General features: G+C 48.2%; 1 protein-coding gene across 5 annotated transcripts in view; it reads left to right on the forward strand.

Moving 5' to 3' along the window:
* The window catches only part of EML1 (EMAP like 1), a 212,469-nt gene extending 199,508 nt beyond the window's left edge, over positions 1-12,961 (forward strand). For all 5 annotated transcript variants that reach the window (XM_025442903.3, XM_035720075.2, XM_025442902.3 and 2 more), the window contains 5 exons: positions 7,533-7,630; positions 7,714-7,801; positions 9,275-9,370; positions 10,729-10,859; positions 11,413-12,961. In XM_025442903.3, the coding sequence (XP_025298688.3) occupies positions 7,533-7,630; positions 7,714-7,801; positions 9,275-9,370; positions 10,729-10,859; positions 11,413-11,538 (539 nt within the window). In that variant the 3' untranslated portion in view covers positions 11,539-12,961. The remainder of the gene's footprint in view (positions 1-7,532; positions 7,631-7,713; positions 7,802-9,274; positions 9,371-10,728; positions 10,860-11,412) is intronic.
* Positions 12,962-18,244: the final 5,283 nt, after the last annotated feature.

The following is an 18,244-nucleotide window of genomic DNA, read 5'->3' on the forward strand; positions in this document are numbered from 1 at the left end:
TGAATCATGCTTTTAGTGTCCTGCCCACGTCATGAAGCCTTTCCCCTCTGCTTTCTTTTAGAAAGGTGATTGTTGGGGTGCCTGGAAGGCTCAGTCAGTCAAGCATCTGACTCTTGATTTTGGCTCAAGTCACAATCTTAGGGTTCTGGGATGGAGCCCCTCATGGGGCTCTGTGCTCAGCAGGGCCTCTGCTTGATTCTCTCTCTCCCTCTGCCACTCCCCTGCCTCTTTCTCCCTCTCAAAAAAAAAAAAAAAAAAAAAACAGAAAGGTGATTGTTTTAGCCATTACATCCCAGTGATGCTCGTATAATGTAAGAGGTAAAAATTTGATTTGTTCTGCATATAGATATCCACTTATCCCAGCATCATTCGTTCCAAAGACAGTCTTTTCCTGTCAGATAATCTTGCCACTTCCATAAAAAAACAATTGACCTGTAAAGTATAAAGTTTTATTTTTGGAATCTCAGTTCTGTCCTGTTCACCTAGATGTTCATCCCTGTGCCAGGAACACACAGTCTGGATTCAGAACGAGTTTCAAAGACGAATAGTCTCACTCCTCCAACTTTTCTGTTTCTTTTCAGACTTGTTTTGGCTACTTTAGGTCCTCACCATTTCTTTATGAATTTTATGACCAGCTCGTCCACTTCTAATTCTAAAAAGCCTGCCAGAACTTTAGTAGGGATTTAATGTTGATTTTGTAGATTAATACGGGGAGAATTGCTGGGTTGGCAGTGCTGGGTCTTTTAATCCTTGAACACAGAATGTCTGTCCATTTATTTAGATCTTCTTACATTTTTCTCGGCAACTATTTCATAGTTTCCAGTGTACAAGTCCCACTTCCTTTGTTAAGTTTATTCCTAAGTCAGCTAAGTTTATGCCATTGTCAATGGAATTATTTTCTTAACATTATTTTCAGAATGTTGGTTGCTAGTGTAGAGAATAAAATTGATTTTTTTCACCTGGATCTTATATCCTGTGACTTTTCTAAACTCTTTTATTAGTCTGAGTAGTTTTGTGTGTTATGTGTGTGTGAGTGCGTGTGTGTGTGTGTGTGTGTGTGTCTGTAAAATCCTTGGGATTTTGGGATCCCTGGGTGGCGCAGCGGTTTGGCGCCTGCCTTTGGCCCAGGGCGCGATCCTGGAGACCCGGGATCGAATCCCACATCGGGCTCCCGGTGCATGGAGCCTGCTTCTCCCTCTGCCTGTGTCTCTGCCTCTCTCTCTCTCTCTGACTATCATAAATAAATAAAAATTTAAAAAAAAATCCTTGGGATTTTCTTCCCATGAGAGGAACATGTCATCTGCATATAAAGACTGTTATTTCTTCCATTCCAATCTGGATGCCTTTAATTATTTCTTCTCTCTTGGGTTAGGTAGAACCTCCAGGACAATGTCGGGCAGAAATGGCAAGAATGCATCCTTGCCTTGCTCACAATCCTAGAAGGAGAAGCATTCAGTCTTTGACCATTAAGTATGATGTTAGATGCCCTTTCTCATGATGAGGAAGGTCCTTTCTATTCCTAATTTTTTTAGGGTTTTTATCACGAGTGGCTGTTGGATTTTGTCAAATGCTTTTTTTTTTTTTTTTTTTTTTTGTCAAATGTATCTATTAAGGTGGTTAGGTGACTTTTATCCTTCATTTTATTAATATGGTCTATTGTATTAGTTTTCAGATATTAACCCAACTTTGTGTTCCTGGGACAAATCCCACTTGGTCATGGCATATCATCCTTTTTATATATCACTGGATTCCTTTTGTAGAAGTTGTGTTAAGGATTTTTGTGTCCCTGTCCATGATGGATATTGGTCTGTAGTTCTCTTTTCTTCTAATGGTTTTGTGTGGCATAGTTGTGAGAGTACTGTTGTCTTATGAGAGTAATTTGGGAGGTGTTCCTTAATTTCTGAATGTTTCTTAAGGGTTGATATTATTTCCTTATTAAATATTTGGTAGAATTCATGTGAATTTAGTGAGCCATCTGGGCTTTTCCTTGTGGGAGGGTTTTTAATTACAATTCAGTTTCTTGTAGATCTATTCAGAGTGTTTATTTCTTCTTGAGTCAGTTTTGGTAGATTGTTCATTTCTTCTAAGTTGTCTGCTTGGTTGGCATTAAATAGTTCATATATTTGCCTAAAGTCCTTTAGGACTGTGAGGTCTCCTCGTTCATTCTAGATTCTGGAAACTCTGTCTCCTCTCTTTTCCTCTTGGTCAGTCAAGCTAAAGGTTTGTTTGTCAATTTTGTTGATCTTTTCAAAGAACCAACTCTTGTTTTTATTCATTTTTTTCTTTTTCTTTTTTTTTTCCTGTTCTGATCTTTATTTTTTTCCCTTCCTCTGCTTGATTAATATTTAGCTTGCTCTTGAAGCTTAGTTACTTATTGGAGACCTTTCTTTTCTGGTAGAGATGTGTAAAACTATAAATTTCCCCTTGAGAGCACCTGGGCGGCTCAGTTGATTAAGCATCTGACTCTTGATTTTGGCTCAGGTTATGATCTCAGAGTCATGAGATCGAGCCCTATGTCAGGCTCCCCTCTGGGTGTAGAGCCTGCTTGAGATTCTCTCTTTCCTTCTCTGTCTGGCCCTCTCTCCCCATGTCTAAAAAAAAAAAAATTCCCTTGAGCACTGTTTCAGTCACATCCCATAAATTTTTATGTGTTGTGTTTTTATTTCCATTCCATTCAAAATATTTCCTAATTTCTCTAAATAATTTCTTCTTTGGCCTGTGGGTTATTTAGACATTTAATTTCTCAATATTTGGGGGATTTTCCATATTTTCTCCTATTGTTCTCTAATTTAACTCCATTGTGACCACAGAATGTATTTTGTATGACTTAATCACTTTTACTTGTTTTTATAGCCTGGCACTTGGTCTGTCCCGGACAACGTCCCAGGTGTACTTGAGGAGAATGTGTGTCCCGCACTCCTGCGTGGGGTGTTCTCTATTAGTCAACTAGGACAAGTTGGTGGACAGTGTTCAGAGTTGATGGATGTGTTGTTCGAGTCATCCATGTCCTTGCACTATTCTGTTACCGTGGAACCTGTTAGTTTCTCTTTTCGGCTCTCTTGGTTTGGTTTCATGAATTTTTGATGGAAGATTGGACAGAGATGCGCTCATACACCTCAAGCCAGGAAGGCTGGCACCCTCTGCCCATGGACGTGTGTGCAGGTGGAAAAGCATGTTTAGAGTTCAGGCTGTTTCCAGGTCTGCCCAGCTTCTACTTCTACTGGCCCTTTGGTATCTTCCCTGTGCGTGCACACAGCCTCAGTGTGGCCACGAGTGTCTGGCTAGCTGGGGTCCACTCCTGCCTGTCCTGTGCATGCATGCAGCCTCCCATCACCAGGAATGAGCTCACTCCAGCCACAAGCATGACCACAGGCTGCTAGAGCCATCCGCCCTCTCCCCTCAGCTGCCCTGGAGATCGTCACTGTCGACAGAAGTGGCATTGCCCAGGGCTTTGTTTGGAGGGAGCTGCTTGACCACAGAAACAAAGCCTCTGGTCCTCACAGCCGGCTCTGCTCTCCCAGAACTTCTAAGCCAGCCTAGCCAGTGGGAGGGGTGAGAGCAGCCCCAGGCAAGTGCACCACAGACACATACTGTCCTGACCCCAAATTCAGCAGCCTTTTAAGTATAAACACTTCTCAGATGGTTTTCTGTCTTTGATCAACTTCCAGAGTGCTGGAATGGTTATTTCTGTCAGTTTGGTACATCTTTATAATTTGCTATAGAGGGAGAGGACTTGCCAGGCTTCTCACTGGGCCACAGCTGGAAGCCCTGCCCGCTTATTTTTAACAGAGCCACAGTATCACTGTCACCTCCTCAGCCCACATCAGCATTAACTTCTTAACAACACCACGTATTCGAAATCATCAGTATTCAAATTTTCAATTGACTCTTTTTTAACAGTTTAAATTAGGATCCAAAAAAGACTCACGCATGGTCATTGCTTGGTGGTAGGTCTCCAAAGTCCTTTTTAAACCATAGTTCCCTGTGCTTGGTCTCTCCCTCCCCCTTTTTTCCCATAGCATTTTCTACACTCTGGATTTTGCTGAGTGCGTCCCCGTGGCGTTTAACTTGTTCTTCTGTCCCCTGTCCTTCCTCTGATGTGATTTGTCGATCTGGAGGCTGGATCCCATTCTGTGTATATTGCTGTCTTCCTCCTACAGGAAGCATGTCTGCTTATCTCACTTTTGTGATATTAGCAGCCGTTGGTGTCCAATGCCTAGATTGATTGAAAACAAGTGGTTCCCCCATGTTAGATTTTCTTCTTCATTTATTAGATACCATATTTCTATAAAGACAAACTGCTCATCATCTATTTTGTTACCTAATATGGTAGCATTCATTAAGGAAAGTCAAGATAAATCCCTGGTTTCTTTTTTTTTAAGATTTATTTATTTATTGATTTGAGAGAGAGTGAGAGACAGGGAGTGGCAGGGGGGACAGAAGGGGAGAGAAAGACATTCTTAAGCAGACTCTACACTGAGCGCAGAGCCCAGCATGGTGCTCAGTTTCACGATGCTAAAATCATGACCTGAGCTGAAACCAAGAGTCAGACGCTTAACTGACTGCACCATCCAGGCACCCCTTCCTGGTTTCTTTTACTTTCTTTACCAAATTCTGAGATGTTGAATTTGTTCTCTGTACCCCTTAGCAGTGCTCGATCGGTGGTGGTGGTTTGGGTGCCATTGTGAACTAGAGCATATTTGTTTTGTTTCCATTGGTGATAGTTATCATAGGTGAATTGGTTTACTCATCATTGGCCAGTGGAAGCCACTGGGTTGTAGCACCCAAGTGGTGGGTGAACATTGACATTGTGGGTTCCAGAGTGCTCGTTGCTGCTGGGTGAGCCCTTGCTTCTAGGCCTGGTCACTGTATGCTTGTGTTTTAAGAAATGCTATTTTTCTGTGATGTGCAGAATATTCAGCTTTGTGAACATTCTTGGAAATAACAGTTTTGTCCTTGGAAATAGTTGGCCAAGCCTGAGCTGCTGCTGCTCTGTACGAGTCTTCTATTTTATAAGCTGATTGACAGTGGTCTCTACTTATGCAGGGCTGTGTTCTTAATCTGTACAAGTAACATTAAAGAAGGAGCACTCCTTCAGATGTGTTTTCCTTGTGCCTGAATAAAGTTCACAGCTTTCCACCCCAAATGGACACACACACACACACACACCCCAGACCACCAGAACCTTTTCTCAGTGTTAAGGAGGAATTTACTCATCTTAGAATGACTTTTTTTTTTTTTAGAGATTTATTTATTTATTCATGAAAGACACAGAGAGGCAGAGACAGGCAGAGGGAGAAGCAGGCTCCCTGTGGGGAGCCTGATGCAGGACTTGATCCAGGACCCCAGGATCATGACCTGAGCTGAAGGCAAATGCTCAACCACTGAGCCACCCAGGTGTCCTTCAGAATGCCTTTCATTCTTGTTATTTTTTTTAAAGATTTATTTATTCATGAGAGAGACGGGGGGAGAGAGAGAGAGAGAGAAAGAAAGAGAGGGAAAGGGAGAAACAGGCTCCATGCAGGAAGCCTGACACAGGACCCGATCCTGGGTCTCCAGGATCACACCCTGGACTGAAGGTTGCGCTAAACCACTGAGCCACCCAGGCTACCCTCATTCTTGTTGTTTTAAATATCATATTTTACTGTTAATTCTGGCCAGTACTCTGCATTCTTTTATGTGTTTTATGTGTTTCTCATCATTTTCTTGTTATTTTGAATGTCTATGAAGTGCAAGAGGCCCTCATCTACACCATCTTTTCCTAGAAAGCCCTCTGACATCTATCTGGTCCTGTTAACATGAGCAAAGTCCTTTGGGGAGTATATTTGCATTTCTTATCAGTTATACTAATGGCCATTCCCTGGAGACCAGAGAGTGCTTTTTACCAACAACTCTGCTTCTCTGGCTTTGGGGTCTTTCTTCATTAACCAGGTGACCCTTGTCTCATAGAGGCATTTGTATACCATGTTCGTAGCATTATTATTCACAGTAGCTAGGCTGTGGAAGCAACCCGAGTGTCCATCAATAGATGGATGGACAAGCATAATGTGGTATAGCCATTCAACAGATTATTTAGCAATGAAATGCTCCAGGCACTGGAGTCAGACTGCCTGGGGTTCAAATCCCAGCTTATATAAACCTGTGTGGCCTTGGGCAAGTTACTTTACCATTCATGCCTTAGTTTCTGCTCCTGAAAAAATGGGCATAATATCTACCTGTCTGCAGGGTTTACGAGGATTAAGTACATGAACACAGGAAGAGCCTAGGATGGTACTGGCACGTGGTAGACATTTCATAAAAGTGGGCTGTTACAATTCACTAGTAATTCTTGTTAGCATTTAGTGTTTATCATCATTATTGTCAGGGCCTGGTCAGTTGGAGGAATCAAGGGTAGACGGCTTCCCATGCAGCTCTCCAGCCTTCTTGAGAACCATCAGCAACAGATGGTCTCCTCCAGGCCTCTGCTGTCCTTGGCCTCTTTACCCTATCCCATCAGGATTCCCATTCCATCAGGATTCCCACACGGGACAGGCTGACGTGGTCTTCCCAACACCCGTATTTTGATCTGGCCCAGGAGAGGACTTCCTAGAACACCATTTCCTGATGGTGTCAGGCCATGCTGTTTCCTGTAGGACACACTACGTTGGGAGAGGAAAATCTGATGAAAGTGGTTTGGGGAGAACCTTTATTGAAGACTTAGGATGGCCAGTGGCCACCAGGACCTTTGCACATGCTGTCCAGGGACTCCTCTGACTTGCTATGAAAGGGCACCATTTGCCATGCTTTGTGGATAGAGGACCTGATGCTCAGTGTGAGCAGAGATGCATCCACAGCCCTGAGCCGGGGTGCAGAGCCTGCCACGCGGTGTTCCATTCCTGCCTCTCAGGCTGCCTGCCCTCCACCTTCCTGGCCTCAGGAAAGTCTGACCTTCTCTGGATTACTCTCTCCTGCCTCGTTTCCTTCCCAGTGTATCCTGGATCTCCCCGCTTTGCCTTCACACTTGGCAAGTTCATCTGCCAGCTGCAGGGGCTGGCTCTGCCTTTATGTTACATTGAGCTCCTTCCCTGTGTTTCTACACAAGCACCGACACCCCATTTCCTAGGCTTTCCTGAGGCCAGAAACCCAGCTGAAAATGGTAACTGATGGACTATAGGAAGTGAGGTGGGAAGGGCCTTCTGGGCAGGGCAAGGGGTGGGAGGGAGGATGGTGTGTGCACGGAGACGTGAGAGCCAGGTGCGCAGTGAGGAGCGAGGTGGCCCATCCTGGAGGGCCTCGGCCACCAAGGGAATGAGTCACAGTCCTTCCGTGGGAGCAGAGGGACGGAGTTCAATGGGGGAGAGAGCTGGCCAGGAGCAGACCTTCAAAAGAACAGCTTTGGGAGTGGTAGAGGACTCCCTAAAAAGCAAAATGTTCTCTTTGAATTAAGTCACTGATCTGGCTGTTTTTCCCAAATCTGTGATGTCACTAACATTATCCCTTGTCATTGATAAGCGTTTATTTTTAAAACAAATGTCATCTGCATATTTCTGCAGATGGGACCTTCCTAGCAATCGGCTCCCATGACAACTGCATCTACATCTATGGAGTCAGCGACAACGGGAGGAAGTACGCGCGTGTTGGCAAGTGCTCGGTAGGCGCTCTTCCCGTTTCCACGGGGATGTGTGTGGTCACCACGTGTCAGCGAGTGACACGTCTCCTGCTCTTCTCTCCCAGGGTCATTCCAGCTTCATCACTCACCTGGACTGGTCTGTGAACTCACAATTCCTCGTGTCAAATTCTGGAGACTATGAAATCCTTTACTGTAAGTAGCACCCCAGGACTTGTGTGGGTTCGGATCACATAGAATGGTCACTCTGAGACCAAAATGGGGTCTCCTGCAAAACCCCACTTCCCCTACCGCATGGGCATGTACCATGACCTCCTGGCTTCAGTCTTCTTTTCTATAAAACAGAGGATTTGGGGGATGCCTGAGTGGCTTAGTGCTTGAGTGTCTGTCTTTGGCTGTGATCCCGGGGTCCCGGGAGAGAGTCCTAGATCAGGCTCCCTGTGAGGAGCCTGCTTCTCCCTCTGCCTGTGTCTCTGCCTCTCTCTGTGTCTCTCATGAATAAATAAATAAAATCTTAAAAAAAAAAAAAACAGGGGAGTTGGGCAGGGCCACCTCTAAGATCCTTCACGCCACCAAGATACTGGGGTCTCGGGTTGACATGGGTCCCTATGGGGCAGAAGATGCAAGGCTCCAAGGAGGAGAATGCCAAATCCTAGGGAGAGGGACACAAATGTGGCAGAAGAGAGTGGGGACCCTTGAGAAGGCGTCATCCCAAGCAGGCCGACACAGTGAAGTCTTCCTGCCTGGGGGGCCAGCAGCCCCTGGGACCCCTCCTCCTCCTTCTTTCCCACCCCTTCTGGCAGGGTCTGTGTCCAGGCAGGACTTGAGGCCACTGAGGATGTAAGACCACAGCACACCATGCCCCTGGCTCCTCAAACGTGTGCCAAGCACCTGTCGTGTACCAAAAGTGTACTTACATTTTATCTCATGATCCACAGCTCTTCCAGGCTTATCCCCTTTGTAAACAGGGAATCTGGGCTCAGATACGAGGCCGTGGGCATCAAGAGCCAGTGGGTAGGGAGGCAGCCAGCCACTGGCTGAGGAGCCTGGGTAGGTAGAGCTGTTGGCAGTGGAGGAAGGAGAGGAATAGAACGTACCAGGTGGCTCATGTCTTCCCTTCCTGACCTCTCCGAGGTCCTGGCTGACACGGGCCAGAGCAGGGGAGCAGAGTTCAGAAATAGGGCATGGGTCTAGAATCTTCTCAGACACGGTCTCATGCTCTATGAGTGAGAGCTCATTTGGGGAACAAACAAATCACCTGGGCATGACTGGTTTCCGTAAGCTCCCACTCCTGACTCGGGGCCAAAGGGGGGTGTGTGTTTGGAGGCACAGCTGGGGAGCCTGACAACAGGGGGCACAGCGGGTCAAGGGTTCTGTGGGGGGCAGGGGGAGGGACCCATGGAAGGTCAAAGGAAAGAGAATCCAGACTGCAGGGATACAGACCCAGAGAGGGAAATGGCAGGTGGTGCCCACAGAGGCCCTGGGCTCTGGCACAGGTGTAGCCGTGGGCAGGGCTCCCGCGGGGCTGGGAAGTGGAAAGGGGCCCCACTCCGAAGGGCTCTGGAAGGGCTCTGGATCTGCCGGAGCCAGGCTCCGAGGGCCAGCCTTGTCGGGGAGGGGCGGGGCCTTTGGCTCAGCCGTCACCAGACTCTGATTTGCTTTTCCCAGGGGTTCCCTCAGCTTGTAAGCAAGTTGTAAGTGTGGAAACCACGAGAGACATTGAATGGGCTACAAACACTTGCACTTTGGGGTTCCATGTCTTTGGTAAGTTTTCTGTAGCTTTTGTTCAGTTCAGACATAACATGTATCTACTCTTAGAACATTTCACTAATACTTATGAATTCTCATGGCCACCAGTTTTGTCCAACTGCTCCGCTGCCGCTGACCCTACAAGGACATGCACCCTGCAGCCCCCAGGGGAAGGGCCAGGCAAAAACCAGAGACATAGGTTTTCACCCTTTTCTACTGTATGAAATGAGCCTTGAGCTAATTCTCTAGAATCTTCTCATAGGAGGTTGTGCCAGACTTTCTAGAGAGACGGGCCAGATGGCACTCAATCAATCTACTTATCATTTGTTAGAGTCATTATATTTTTTTTTGGTTCTTTAAATTCTTCACTTCCTTTGAAGTTGAGATTAGAATATATTTATAAATGGTGTAAAATAAATGACCACAGTTCAGTAGAATAGAAAAGACAGTATTTATAATCTCTTTATGTAAGGCCATGAATCAATAAGGTGCTCAGAATTTCACAAATCTCTGCAGAGCTGGCATTTTATCATTTTCTGGTATAAATGCTAGGTACCCCTAGATGTACTCTAGATATGCCTGTTGAGAAACTGATGTCTCATATCTGATGTTATTGGACCAAAAAGGTTTCCCAAAACAATGATCAGGAGACACTGCCCTCCACCCCAAACCAGGCTCCAGGCCCACGGCAAGCAGACAACACACCTGCCGGATGCCATCAGGCAAGCAGCAGCCACAAAGAACTGATACCAAGAAACACCTGAAGGGTCCCTGGGTGACTCTTGGCTTTGGCTCAGGTCATGATCTCAGGGCCCTGGGGTTAAGCCCCTACATCAGTCTCTGTGTTCAGCACAGAGTACTTGTCCCTCTCCCTCTGCTATTCGCACCTCCCCACTTTCTCTCTCCCATAAATAAATAAAATCTTTAAAAAATAAAAAACACCTCAAAGGCACACACAGGGTTAAACAGTCCTTTGGAGAGACTCTCATATATAAAGAGTTACCCCCCAAAAAAGAAAAGTTAGGAAACCGTCGGCCGAGGACTAGTCAGCTTCCCCACAGATGCCTTGGGGATAAAGGAAAGGCATTGTGTCCAATGCCAGGGTTTCTCTGCTGTAGAGTCAAGAAAGAAAGGATCCCCAAAAGATGTGGGAGCCCGGAAAGCCCACCGGACCTCTCCCATGTGGTGGAACAGACCGCACCTTGGAGGGTCACCTGGGAGTGCCCTGGCGTGAGACGGTCACAGGCAGGCTGGATGCTTTTCTGTCCCCGGCTTCGAAAGCCAGGGCCTTGGGGCAATCAGAGCTCCGTGAAAGCTCAGTGGCAGTCCCCGTGTTTCCAGGGTTTCAGTGCTGTCTGTGGTCTGCCTTTCAGGAGTGTGGCCCGAAGGCTCGGACGGAACCGACATCAACGCGGTCTGTCGGGCCCACGAGAGAAAACTCCTTTCCACTGGCGACGACTTCGGCAAAGTGCACCTCTTCTCTTACCCTTGCTCCCAGTTCCGGGTAAGGTCTCCTTCACGAACCCTGCTCTCGGGGGTATGTGCTGTGGCCTGCCCTGGCCATCTGCGGATTGTCTGGAAGGGCACCGTGTGTGAACCTGCTGGTCACACCTGCAGACGTGACCCTGCAGTCCCGCTGTGCTGGCGCTCCCGGGGGAGAACTCCCACCCACAGAGCCCTTCCAGCTGGCTTCTCTGCCCCCACCAGGCCCCCTCGCTCCAGCCCTGCTGAGCTGAGCCAACACCCGTGCCTAGAACACCCTTCCTCGTCCTTCACCCTCAACTGGTGGTACCCAGTCAGTCCCTCCTTTGGGTGGCCCCATGCCTGGTACAGCCCGATGCAGTCACCTGCCCGCTTCTGTCCCCCCACCAGGCCAGGTGTACAGGGAGGGCCTCTGTGTTGTCTTTTTACGTATCCCTCCTGCACCTGTGCAACAAGGCAGGTGTGCAGGTGAGAGCTGCAGAGTGAAGGGAGAGGAAGGAGCGCAGGGTTCCAGCGCTTTCCGACTCCACGCAGCGCGCTCTGCATTAAGCTGTCTCTCTGTCATTCTTCCCCAGGCTCCTAGCCACGTATACAGCGGGCACAGCAGTCACGTCACCAATGTCAATTTCCTCTGCGGCGACAGCCACCTCATCTCCACGGGCGGCAAGGACACGAGCATCATGCAGTGGCGGGTCATTTAGTCCCAGCAAGAGCCGCGGGGAGCAGAACAGGGGCAGGCGCAGACTCGTGCTACGCTCCACCACTGTGATTTCTGTTCTGTTTGAGAAGTTCTGACAAACCTCAGGAAAACCACTCCCTCTACCAGTTACCTTAGCATAGCGAATCAGTGAGCGTCACACCGGATCAGCGGTTCACGGTTCTCCCTTGTTGTACAGTATATAAAACAGTGCACATTTAATATAAAAAAAAATATGCCAGGGTTTACATTGTGGTGACACCAACAGAAATGGCTGGTATATCCCTTGTAACTTTTCTACGAACCCTTCAAAAATGGTCACAGAATGCCTTTTCATATGTTGTACATAGGCTTTCCTATTTCCCCACCTAGCTCGCCAAGTCAAATATTTATGAGAATAATGAGGTACTGAATTTGGATGGCTATTGATTAATTGGTCCTACAAGGATGAATCGATGGAGAAGAGGATGGATGACTGATTTGCACAGCTGAATCAGGAAATGCAAATGTGACCTCACTTGGTTACATTCTCTAAGGGGTTGTATTCTTCTCGTGTTAAGCAGATTGTACTCCAGATTAACTTAAATATTTCAGCAGGGTATGCAGGCAGTGCAGAGATTCAGTGACACTGTCTGCCTAACCAAATGCAGGCAGCCGCTTCACACCCTCTGTCCCGCGCTCACGTGCCCCGGAGAGTGGCGGAGACATCCAGCCACCTTCTTCTGTATATGAATTGGCATGATCTGGTATTGTACTTGTATAGGATTGTAGAAATTCATCACAAATACGTAAGGCTAGGCTTTACTATTTTATGCTTATGGACATTGTATATTTGTATCTTAAGACCAAGTAGACCAAGTGGACACGGTTATCTCCTAAGTGTACAATAAACCTGCAGCGGGGAGAAGTCTGGAAGTCTCCACCAGGTACTAAGGGCAGCTTCTTTTCCTGTCTTTTGTGCATGGCTGGCTCACCACACTACCAAGTAAGGTTGCGTTCTGATGGGTAAAACAGAGGTGGCGTACATTTGTCAGGAAGGCCTTATCCATTTTGATTGTGTGACAGATTGAAAATCTATTGTTTACATTGGGGAATGTATCTCAGATTTTAAAATAGAAGAGTAATAAACAGACTTAAAAACAAATACTAAGATTTCTACTTGTTCTAGGCAAGTAAATGAATGGAATTATCTGAACTCCACAGCGCTGGTTGTTGAGAGCGGCTGATTAAGCACAACATTCGGAAGCATGGTTATCACATCTCCAGCCTGCTGCGTAAGTGCAGGGCACCAGTAGACAACGTGTATTAAAGATGAATCTGTTTGTATGTATCCTTATCAAATATATTCTATAATGAAATTAAATCTGAAAAGGATTTCTTATTGACCTATAATCATGAAAATATATAAATTAAAATATTTAAAATTAGATATGATTCACACTATATTGTTTCATATACATATTTTTTTTTCTCACCTGGGTCACTGGCACATAGAACTCTAGCTTGCATACAGTGTGTAAGCGCCATCAGATTCGATGACTATAAAGAATTCAGCTTAGGGGCGCCTGGGTGGCACAGTCGGTTGGACTTCCGACTTTGGTTTCGGCTTGGATTGTGGTCTCAGGGTTGTGGTCTTGAGGGTCGTGGGATTGAGCCCCACATTAGGGTCTGCATGTGCTCAGCGCAGAGTCTGCTTGGGATTCTCTCTCCCTCTCCCCCTGCCCCTCCCACTCGTGCTCTCTCTCTAAAATAAATAAATAAATCTTAAAAAAAAAAAAAAAGGAATTCAGTTTAAGGGCGCCTAGCTGGCGCAATTGGAGGAGCATGCAACTCTTGATCTTGGGGCTGTGAGTTCGAGCCCCATGTTGATTGTAGAGATTCTTTAAAAACCAAATTAAAAAACTTTTTAAAACTTCAGCTTACTTATCATACCAAGCTGTTCTTTTACTTGGTTATGTAATACTGGCAAAAACAATTATTTTTACACTGATAAGGGAATCACTAGATCAAGGAGGGGGAAAGGGACCCATTAACTGATCTTTAAGTTGTAAGATCTTTTATTTCTATATACTTCTACTCTTTAACAGGCTCATAATGGGAAAAGGATATTTATATAAACTATTTTATCTTCATATTTGTCTTTATTTATTTGTTTCTTTGAGTAGAGGAGGGGCAGAGGGAAAAGGAGAGAGAGAATCTCATGCAGGCTCCATGCCCAACACGGAGCCCGTCGTGAGGCTCTATCTCACAACCCTGAGATCATGACCTGAGCTAAAATCAAGAGTCGGACGCTTAGCTGACTGAGCCACCCAGGTGCCCCGTATTCATCTACATTTTAAATGGTATTCTTTTAACAGCCCCATATTCACCTTGCAGGCATACTTATACTCACTCGCTCACTCATCGACAGAGGTAGCAATGGCCAGGTACCACCACTGTCACCTCTTAGGCTAACAAGGCCGAGACCTTCCAAGATCCAAGACTCTGCTGGGACAAGAGGCCCGGAAGCAGGGGCAGCTGCCAGGCCTCTTCCTCCCAACAGCCCTTGGCCACATCAGCTCAGCTGGGCTGTGGAGAGTGACAGCTGTGGGGCCGTTGCCCATGAGGCTGAGGGGCCGTAATCTCCATGAGGTGCTGACAGCATGGACCAGGCTACATGCCATGGAAGCAGAAAAGCCAAGGGATGGCCTGAGAGAAGTTTCGGGAGCATGTCAGCAAGTGAAGGATTGCATTTGGGCAGTGGGTGAGGCTCGGACCCCTGACTGCTCTCTGGTCAGAGGGCCATGCTGTTGGCTCAGATGCAGAGCATTGCAAGTTTGAAAGCGGAAGATGCCTGGGACAGGATGAAGTGAGGTGAGGGGCCTCCATGACATCCAAGTGCAAGTGCAGAAGTAGGCATTTGGCTGGCAGGCTCAGAACAGAAATCCAGCAGCAGGTGCCACTGCAGGCCTCTCCACAGAAGACCTCCATGTCTCACACTGGGGATGTGGCTGAGGTTGCAGGGAGCTGGTCCAGCCAGGCGAGGAGTGGGGTCTGACCCAGCCAGGGGCACTCAGAATCCCAGGGCAGACAGCGGAGCACCAGACACAGGCAAGGTAGGAGGAAATTCAGGAGAGGGTTCACTCAAGAGCCCACACAGGCATCTTCCCAATCCCCCAACTTTATTTTAGAGGGAATGCAGTGGTGGGGAGGGCAGGCAGAGAGAATCTTAAGCAGACTCCAGTGCAGAGCCTGACCCGAGGCTCAATCTCCCCACCCTGAGATCATGACCTGAGCCAAAATCAAGACTCAGACACTTAACCATCTGAACCACCCAGGCGCCTCTAACCCCCCAACTTTTTTGAGTGACTACTTCCACTGCCCAAAAGTTACACATTCCACCCATTAATCATTTTTTTCTGTGATCTGGGAACAGACTGTCATCATGTGATCTTTGAGGCTTCTAGAAGAGCACATGGAAGAAATGTGTGAGTGCCTCTGGCCTCCACAAAGGGGGACTGTCTAACGGCACAACTGGGGAGGTAGCTTTTTGGTGAAAACAAATGAGCAACGAGTACTTATTGTGAGGTAGAAACCGATTCACTATGGTTTTGCTTTTTTTTTTTAACTTTATGGGAAATTTCAAACATATATAAAAGTAGAGCCTTTCACCGAGCTTCAAAAATTATTGGCATTCAGAGAATCTAATTTCTTCTGTCTCCCCTGATTTTGGAGACAGAGAGGACTGGAGTGTTTTCCAAGCAAGTCCAAGCCACCATGGCATTCACCAGTCTGCTGCTCCCCCTGAAAACAGTGTATTTTATGTAACCACCATCACAGCTGACCAACTGAACAGTGAGTCCTTGTGGTCTGGCACCCAGTCTACATTCAGAGTTCCCAAGTTATCAAACCAGCCGTGTCTCAATGCCAGGCACGTGGGGATGCCTTACAACCTGCACAGCTCAGGACATACGGCCCTCCCTGGACTCAAGCACACACCTAAGGCTTAGCTCAGGACCCTTCTCCAGATCCCACTCTGACCCCCCAGCTCCCTGCCCATTTGCGCCCTGCCCCTCCCCACACCCTGCCTCTCGCCCCCTGGGGATACCCCCCTTCTGGGTCTCCCAGCCTGGATCCTTCCCACTTTGGCTGGCAGGTGAGAGACTAGACCAGGCCCAGGTAGCAGCTCAGAAACCTCCACTGGGCTTCGAGGGAGGAGCCTTGTTCATGGGGAGCCAGAACCCGCTGCCGGAGGGTCCCAGCTGTTCCAACTTGGCTCCTCCACTCCCTAGTGACTCCGTAAGAATGGCACACAAACACCTACCACCCAGAGGCCGGAACCTGGGAGAGTGGCGGGGATGGGGGGTGGGGTGGGGGGGATGGCTCACACACCTGCTATCTTTGGTCACATGAGCACCTGTACTCAGGAAGCCTAAGGGAGGGGTGAGGTTGGGGGCCTGTGAGCACAGATTTCTCCTGAGCTCAGAATGTGAATGAGTTAGCAACACATTTGGTTATTTGGGCATAGGGCAAAGTAGGTGCCTAGCACCTGTGAGATGAAGGCTGAAAAGGTAATCCTCAACTCGGGATTTAGACCTGACCCCTCCCCCCGGGCTCCGCTGGCTGCAGGTGCACCACCTGGTGGCGGGAAACCGAGCAGGCTTCTCCTCCCCTGGCGTGAATAACCGGGTTCTGACCTCAGTGGATGGGCTGGGAGTGTGGGGCCTGGAAAATGCTTCCATGACTCAGACGGACTTCCACTTGCTGGATGGGGCAGGTGTTTCAAGCGACCTGCCCTGGGGAGCATTCAGAGCTTCGTGGAGGGAGCCCCAACATTGCAGATGGTTTCACCCTCTGTCCTCTCCTTCTGGGTAAGGCTGTTCTATGAGGTGGCTGCCCCCTCCCCTGCAGCCCCTGAGTGCAGAGGAGTCCATCACCGGTCCTCTTTCTGCTGGAGTCCCCCCACCCCTCCAGGAGGCCCTGTAAGCAGGATCCCAGATGACCGCCCCCCGCCCCAGGCTCCCTACTGCACAGTCAGAAGAAACCTCTGTGCCTCCACGCCCTGACACCTCTCACAGCCTTCTCTGGGCATCTGGATGAGAGCCACCTCCTGCCTTTAGATTTTCAACCATCAACCCACAAACCACAGGGGACATGCGGGTTCACATGCGGGACCCCAGAGGCTTGGAGTCAGAGGGAAACAACCCCACCCCTCCCTCTTCAGTGACAGGGGCTGGAATCAACAGCTCAGCTTTGCCCCAAAGAAATCTCTCCTGCGAATGCTTTCTTTAAATTCTGATTCCAGGGGCACCTGGGTGGCTCAGTGGTTGAGCGTCTACCTTCAGCCCAGGGCGTGATCCCGGAGTCCCAGGATCGAGTCCCACATCGGGCTCCCTGCAGGGAGCCTGCTTCTCCCTCTGCCTGTGTCTCTGCCTCTCTCTCTGTGTCTCTCATGAATAAATAAAACCTTTTTTTAAAATGAGTAAATAAATAAATACATTCTAATTCCAGACCGATTTTATACCCATAACATGGATGACGGAGGCTAAGAGGTCTCTTGGGAACATCCTTGGTAAATTCTCCCTGTGGTCTAGAAGGACCTTCGATGGTCACATCCTTTGAATCCTGGTTCCTGGACTGAAATGTCGGTTCAACATCTGGTGACACCCACCGCTACCGCCAGAACCTTCTTTGTGTATATGAGCAAGCGCTTGGCATCCCTGCCTGGTTTTCTAGGGCGCACATGCTCAGCTCCTCTGCCCAGTCTCTACCCTGGGCTGTGGCACCAGTAGAGTCCCTGCCACCCGGCCAAAAGTCATCCACACAGGTGGGATCTGGGAGGTGGGCTCACTCGCCCCTCTTTGATGTTGAAGAGACAGGGCTAGAAAGACAGGGGCGCTTGCCCAAGGCTGCTGAGCTAAGGGTGAACGTTCCAGGTCTTCTGGGCTTCGCTCGTGCCGGCACCAGCGTCCTCAGACTGACACTCTGCAGAGCGCCTTTCGAGAAGCTGCTCCTCCAGGGTCTCCGAATGACTTTAGAAAGTGCCCCCACGCTATATATGGTGTGTTGTAGGTAGAGACCCGAGCCGCAGGTTGCCTCCTTGACGCATCGCGAATTCTATAATAAAGAAGCCTGCTCACACTGGCATTTCCCAATCTTGAGCATTGGCCACTTGTGCTCCCACGATGTTGATTATTGGCCGGAATCAATGTTCCATGGCAAACCATCTTGGGAAACACTGTGGGAGAAGGTTAGTCATGCAGAAGCTTAATATAACAAAGACGTGAAAGGGAACCCAGATGCCAAACGATTCTCCATTCCCTCCTCTTCTCGCAGTTTCTGCCAGGATGGGCTGTAAGGCCAGATTCTGAATGGTGGCAGGTGACAATGCAGAGGGGCTTCGCTCTGATACTGGAGTTCAGGGCCAGTTTCTTTGGGCTCTGCGTCACCTCCTTCTAGAACATGCAGCCTCGCTGGTATATGCTGTCAGCAGACGGAGACCGCCAGGGCCCAATGATGAACACCCGGTAGCAATGGAACAAGCCTCCTGGACAAGGGAGCAAGAGAGAAAGAACTCCTGTTCCTTTTTTTTTTTTAAGATTTAATTAATTAATTAATGAGAGAGCATCAGCAGGTGGAGCGGGAGAGGGAGAAGCAGTCTCTGCTGAGCAGTGAGCCTGATGGGGGGCTTGATCCCAGGACCCTGAGTTTATGACCTGAGCTGAAGGCAG

The sequence above is a fragment of the Canis lupus genome, chromosome 8 (genome assembly GCF_003254725.2).
Source record: "Canis lupus dingo isolate Sandy chromosome 8, ASM325472v2, whole genome shotgun sequence".
Taxonomy (NCBI): Eukaryota; Metazoa; Chordata; class Mammalia; order Carnivora; family Canidae; genus Canis; species Canis lupus.